Source organism: Sinocyclocheilus grahami, unplaced genomic scaffold, assembly GCF_001515645.1.
Source record: "Sinocyclocheilus grahami isolate Dianchi unplaced genomic scaffold, SAMN03320097.WGS_v1.1 scaffold2355.1, whole genome shotgun sequence".
NCBI classification, from domain to species: domain Eukaryota; kingdom Metazoa; phylum Chordata; class Actinopteri; order Cypriniformes; family Cyprinidae; genus Sinocyclocheilus; species Sinocyclocheilus grahami.
Genome location: NW_015507534.1, coordinates 22315 through 29762, shown reverse-complemented (window position 1 = coordinate 29762; position 7448 = coordinate 22315). Strand labels below are relative to the sequence as shown.

General features: G+C 42.6%; 1 protein-coding gene across 1 annotated transcript; it reads left to right on the top strand.

Annotated features, from left to right (window-relative positions):
• The first annotated feature begins 39 nt into the window (after nucleotides 1-39).
• Nucleotides 40-7448, top strand: LOC107574827 (extensin). Its single transcript, XM_016261263.1, has 5 exons — nucleotides 40-258; nucleotides 1740-1828; nucleotides 4287-4374; nucleotides 4528-6622; nucleotides 7268-7448. Exons 1-5 carry the CDS (start codon nucleotides 180-182, stop codon nucleotides 7365-7367), a joined length of 2451 nt encoding a protein of 816 aa, XP_016116749.1. The 5' UTR covers nucleotides 40-179; the 3' UTR covers nucleotides 7368-7448.

The following is a 7448-nucleotide window of genomic DNA, read 5'->3' as shown; positions in this document are numbered from 1 at the left end:
GTGTGTGTGTGCTCACCTGTCTTCGAGTGGGCGGGGTCACGTGGCGGTTCGGGTGCGGGGCCATTTTCTCCTCCTCAGTGTTTCTCTGAATCAGTGACAGACTCGAGCTCACACTCAGCTGCCGCTAAAACTCTAAAAATCATGAAATCACGCTGATTTAAATCACCGCGGATACAATCATGAAGAAAGGACCGCTCAATTTCCTGGGTCGGAAGAATCAGTCTCTATTCGGCACCAATGTGGAGTTCAAGGAGCTGGGTAAGAGATCCGGCTCGTGTAGAGTTTAAATAGATATGATAGCAGTTTATTTACGTGTTCTTCGCTACAGACCTTTGCACCTGTCGCGAAACGCTTTCTTAAAGACACCAATAACCTTTAAAACAGACTCCGGATTCGTTTGTGTTTGAAAATAAGTGAGTAGCAAAACCGTATTTATTTTCTGACAGAATAACCTCAAAACCGTAAACAAATACCTCTGTTTTTGATCCGGAGGTCCGTGACCCGACAGATACATGTCCGATTACACTTCTAGGACTATGTTTTTTGGACATATGTCATGATAATGCCGTGTTTCTTTGGACATAAACCATTATGGCACCATGTTTTTGGACATATACCATGATAGTACCTATGTTTTTGGACATATACCATGATAGTACCATGTTTTTGGACATATTCCATTATGGCACCATGTTTTTGGACATATACCATGATAGTACCATGTTTTTGGACATATACCATGATAGTACCATGTTTTTGGACATATTCCATGATAGTACCATGTTTGTTTTTGGACACGTAAATTGATAATTGGTTTTAGGATATGTACACCATGTTTTTACACTTACACACATGGTACTACCATTGTATTTTGGACATGTACCGCTGTAGAATGTTTTTGGACTTTTACCATGGTACCACAGTGGTTCTGTGTATGTAAAACAATGGCAATACCCTATTTTGGTTACAAAAAGGGTACTACCATTGCATTTTCAACATGTACCACTGTAGTGGCAAGTTTTTTGACTTGTACCATAATACTAGAGTGGTTTTGGATATACAGGAATGATGTTTTTACACTTACAAACATGGTACTACCATTGTATTTTGGACATGTACCGCTGTAGAATGTTTTTTTACTTTTACCATGGCACCACAGTGGTTCCGTGTATGTAAAACAATGGTAATACCATATTTTGGTTACAAAAATGGTACTACAATTGTATTTTGGGACATGTACCACGGTAGTCATGTAAATACCACTGTACACGAATAAGGTATATCTCAAAGTACCGTAGTATTGCTAATATTTTGTCATTAACATGTGAAACACACTTTCATTTTTATGAAACTCCGTCTCAAAGCACAAACTAATGCATGCATTTTTATTCTTCGTTCGACATTTGATTGTGCCGGAAGATCAGATCGTTTAAAAACACTGACGTCTTCTGTCATAATTCAGGTCAAACTCCCTGTTTGTAATGATTGACGACAATGAGGGCTGCAGAATCTCTGGTAATCACATCATTAACACGTTTACAGTTGTTAATGAGCAAACACAGATTACCAAACACAGGTTATGAGACTGTAGACCGATCATATACCTGGAGCACAAAGGTCTCGGGTTCGAATCCTGAATGACTTGTTTTGTGGTTTTGGTGGTCACATGGTCTTGAGCAGTGACTTTAAACAACACGGGCTGCTAGTTAAACCATGTTAACTAGGTCTCTGTTTTTCAGATCAAGTGGAGCTGGTTTTGGACTCAGCTGCCATCCCCGAGTCTGGAACCGCTAAAGTGCGCTCACGTCCGACTGTCAAACACTTCACGGTACGTCCCAAATCATGCCTAACACATGACCAGACTTCACTCGTGAGATGATCTCCAACTTAGTAGTGAAGTGGATTCAATATAAAATAGTATTCAACAAGGTCACTTACAAAAAGTATACCATAGTAGTTGTTTTGGACATGTACTATGGTATCATAAGGTATATATATACGCAATACAATAATGGTTTTAACATTCTAAATGTCCAAAAACAGACTAAAACCATGGTACGTGTCTGAAAAACATGGTAAATGTCTGAAAACAAGCCAAAAACATTGTAAAACCATGGTTCACTTTTATCAATTATCACTGAACCATAATACCACCATGGAACTTTTTCCTTAAAAACATTTTTGTATTGCTTGGGTCACTTACCATTGTATTACCATGGTTTTTAGACATGTTCTATGATAATACCACAAGCTCCAACTTCCAAAATACATATACAATAATGCTTTTACCATTGCAAATGTCCAAATAAACAGGCTGAAACCATGGTACATGTCTAAAAAACAGACTAAGACCATAGTGCATGTCCAAAAAACAGGTTAAAACCATAACACATGTCCAAAAGATATGGTAAAACCATGGTACGCTTTTGTAAATGATCACTTGTACTACAGTACTTTTTTGCAAACAAGTTTTTAATGTTGAGGTCACCAAAAAATATATAGTATTACCATGTTTTTATGACATGTACCATAGTAATACTGTATTTTTGCACCATGGTATTATGTTGTTTTTGTACATGTAGGCCTAGTAGTAGTGCCATTTTTTTTGGGAAATGTACTATGGTAAATATGTAAATAACATGGTATATGAAAATGGTAATCAAATATACTGCTGGTATATATCAATTACGACACACAATCTGAATGTGTTTTGGTGTGTCGCCCTTGTACGTTTTGCATTTAATTGTTTCGTTGATAATAGAAGTCTTGAGAAATGTGCCGAAATCGTCCTGTGCACACATTGCTAAAGGCACACCTTTAGCTTCAGGACAAACACACCCTCAGCATGTAAACACACTTTCACGCTGACAGAACAAAGTGAGCACACACACCATCAGTTTTGTGTTTGTATCACCCTGGTGATGCCCACATCACAGCAAACACAATCATACGGTGTGCCAGTAATTGACAGTCTGAGTGTGTTCGGACTCGAGCGACTCACTCGTTCACCTCATGAGATCAGGATCCTGATGATTCAGATGTTCCTGCAATTCTTCCGTGCTGAAATTAGACTGTGTGCAGATGCGGGTTTATGCCGGCTGAGTTATCCAAACTGGCAGGTGCTGTTTTGAATACACACGTTTTGTTTGTGTACAGAAGAGATCAGGCACATCCCGTGGCATTTGCTAAGTGCTTCTATTATTATGGCTCATACTTGGGGTTAGTATTAACTTTTAGGGTTGTAGATGCTTGATTTTCACCTTCTGGACAATCAAACAAGTGAAAAACAAACTCTACATGGGTTCTTTTGACCACTAAGCAACCACAGCAGGTACTTTTGCATGAGCAAACACCACTCCCATTCTCATGCAAGTCGTTTTGGATAAAAGCATCTATCAAACGTGTAAATGTAGACTGTAAAATGTAAACTGCACCACTAATCATAAAACACAACTTTCATTATGTTACTAGTCAGCAAGTGTGCCGACATATAGCGCCATTGCGTTATGGGCGTCCCGAGTTCGAATCCCGGCTTGAGGACGTTTCCCAATCCCACTTTAGAGATTAAGAATCCCCCTGTAGAGTCTTTTTTCCTTCGGAGGAGATCCACACCTGAAGGTTTGGTCAGGTTGTGTTTTTTTCTGGAGAGATGATCCCATAAAAGACCTTCAGCAAAACCTGAAACACAAACACATGTTTAAGGAGTGTGTCCCCTTTTGCATGTCGGAGAACTGAAAAGACAAGAATGAAAGACAAGCTAAATCCAACTTAAGTTGTGTATAAGGAAAGACTATCAAAACTATTTCTGAATATGACTCTTATCAGACAAAGGCTATGCTCTGTTTTGTAAAGAAATGACATTCGGTGCATTTGTTTTAGCAACATGAATACTCCTGGAAAATTCCCATAATGTCTCATAACAATCATTCACATTATGGGGTGTTGGTGAGGAGTGTCCAAAAACCTGATTCACAGACACACATCTGGAACATTATCTCACCCTATTCATCCCACGTGTGAGTATGAAATCGGGATGGGTCCTGCAGTTTCTCAACAGTTTAAGCATGTCTCAGAGAAATAAAGACGAGTCGAGAGTCAAGAGAAAGGATCCATATCCTTGAACGTCATAAGCTCTCTGAATAGTTCAGGGAAACTGGTTGGTTTAGTGCCTAGAAATTCAAACTGTGACTCAGTGGCTTCTACAATACAAGGTGTGTTTTTGCTGTAGACTCCCTTACCTTCTAACAGTCGCTGATTGCTGTCAAATGCTTCTCTTTAAATCCTAGTCATCTGAGAGTGTGCAAGGCTTTGCAGTTCCAACACCCAAGGTACCAGTTCTTCCGCCATTCAACAAGCCCAAGATAAATGGTACAGGTGAGTTCACAACACAGAACTGGCTGGGAATAGTTAACTTCTTGTCTTTGATCAAGGAACACTAAATAAATATGGGAGCCAGTAAATAATGTTTTCAACATGCTGAGGTGTTTTAATGAACCTGTAGTTGATTTTCATGTTGTCTTATTGTAGGAAGCACCACAAACCTACCAAATGGAAGGATGCTTTCCGTCCCTGACCTCCTCCAGGGGGAAATACTTATACCGCCTCCGCCTGGCTCCGCCCCTCCACCTCCTCCTCCTTTTTCAGCCCTGCCGCCTCCATCATTCATCCCTCCCTCACCACAGTTCTCTGGCGAAATGGACCCTTCTTTAGACCGTACAAGTCTGCATCCCCCTCCAAAGACGCCCCCAAAGCCTCCATCACTTACCAGTTCCGATTACAGTGCAGATTTAGACTTGACCTCCCTCAAACCTCCTCCAATGCGTCCTCCAAAACCACCATCGGAAACTTACAGCTTCAGAGGTTCTCTCTCTAGCCTTGGTGTTCAAGATATCCCAGAATGCCCCAAGTTCACCCCACCACCACCCCCGGTGAAAGGATCACCTGTTCTTGCAAAAGCTCAGAAAACAGCACCTCCAAAACCGGTCCGAATGTCCTCCATACCTAATCTGGACATCCTGTCCCAAACCCCTGTGCCACCCGTTGCTTCCAACCCAACACCATCTAGCTTCAACCCCCAGAACACAGCCAAACTCTACAGCGTGCAGAAGAGCACACTACTTGGCGGACAGACAGAAGGGGAAAAAAAAGTCCAGTCCATTCTGCTGCTGGAAGATACTGCTGGAAACACGGTTGGTGTTGTCGATGGGAACAGTGGGAAAAATCCTGGATCTTTCCAACCAGGGGTGCCACCAACCAAACCAGCCCGTCGGAACAGCTCCGCCACTCATCAACAGGATGACCAGACAGACATGGCACAAGTTCCAAGTGAACCAGCCAAGGTAGAGCCCAAAATAAATCCTGAGCCTGTACTGGCACAAAACATCCCCACTGAGGTACCAGCACCAATTAAAGTCTCGCCCAAAATAGAGAAAAGTATACCTGATGTTAGGCAGGTGGTGACCCCAGTTGCGTCCCCTGGCAGGCCTCGCAAGTACAGCCCTATCTTGAACCACCGACGTCTCAACACACGGGGCGCAGACGGCTCAGTAAAGAAAGAGACCACAACTTCACCTTTGGCCTTGCTGATGGCTGCAAAGGAAAGAGAAAAGCAGAGAACTGCTCTGTCCCAAAAGAACAGTAACTCAACAGAGCCAGTCAGTTCTGTGATCCAACCTAGTGAAGAAAAACCAAACTCCTTCACCGTCATTTCTCGAAACCCAACACCAGACAGTCCCAATGCACAATTAAAGTCGACCACAAACACACAACCAATCACCTCACCATCAACCAAAGTTAACCTTCCAGATATGTCCTACTCAAAGCCAGAGCTAAGCTCAACCCCTCTACGAAGCCCCATGAATAGCTCTGTTAGTGGACTGGGTGTCCCTGTTAGAGATGTGGAAGTTGGAGAAGACTTGGTCTTCATTCCACCGCCTCCTGAATTTGCCAACTCGGACACTGAGGAGGAACCTCCAGTTCCCCCACCAAGTCACCCCGCTCCTGCTCCCCCTGTGAAAAGTGCCCCTCCACCTGCTAAAACCTTCTTACCTGCTCCTATTATCAGCTGCCCCCCTCCAAGTCACCCCGCTCCTGCTACCCCTGTAAAACCTGCCCCTCCACCTTCTAAATCCTTACCTACTCCAATCATAAATGGTCCACCTGCCAAACCCTCCCAACCTCCGACCCCTCCTCCTGTCACCAATGGGCCCCTCACTTCGCCCAAACATAAACCACCCAGCTGTCCTCCCAAGGCCCCAGGACCTCCCCCAAATATCCAGCTCCAATCCAAACCACCTGTTCAAATGAAATCCACTCAACCCCCTTCACAAGTGGCTCCATCCGTCTCCGCTAGCCAGGCGACACTTCTCAGTATCCTGCAGAAGAAGATGCTAGAGATGGACCCCAAGTTCTCGGCTGTCAAAGAGGTGGAGACCAACGGAGATGACTGGAACTCTCCACTGTCTGATGACGAGGCCACGTCGCCCCTTACCACATACAATCCTATGACAAATCGGAGTGCCATCCTGCCGACGCAAACTCGTGGAGTGGACATGAAGGAGCTGGAAAGCAAAGCGGCCAAAAAAGCTCAAAATTTGTCCACTTCGGCTAAATCCCAGAACAGGTAAACTTAAAGTAAACACATGGTTAAAGTCAACATGAAATGGCATTCACAATCCGTTTTACTTCTGTAATGTGCATTTTTCAAGTGAAACGTGACATTAATCGAGGAAAAATGTCAGGCAGGGCTTTATCAACGGGGAAAGGAAAAGATCCACATTGTATAAAGTTACAATTGGGAGACATTAAGATGCAATTACAAGAAATAAAGTGGCAACTACCTTTTTATTTCGTTTTTACTTTGAGGTGGAAACAAGATTCCATAAGAGACTTGATGACGTCAGATTATGTACAGAAAGATTACGTAACGTTTTTTTCTTTGGAATAATGCACACAATTACGCATGACTGTGATCACAGGCAATGCTTCCCTCATAGCACATAGCTGAGATGAATCATCAGGAAGATAAATAGACTGAAACAACACTCAACAGCTGTTTCCATGACATTTATGATTTACAATGCATATGAAACTGCTTAAGTTGATATATTTAGAAGCTTAAACACAACATGCAATACGTAATATTGAGGAATTACTGGTTAAAGTGGAATCAAAATGCAGTTATTTGAGGTTCTAGTACTTTATGCTTTTATAACTTGGTATTTAAAGCGTTTACTTACGAATAATGAGACTCTTCTTTATCTTTCAGTAACGGATCATCAGCCAAACAGCAGTTTGGAATGACGTTCACCGTGAGACCAGGAGCCAAACAACCAATAACACCCGTTATCAAAGACGGTTCGTCCTGATCCAGAGAGCGTTCCTGACTGGAATTATTCCAAAGACGTGCCTTACCTGTACATATGCACCTACCTGACAGACATTTAACG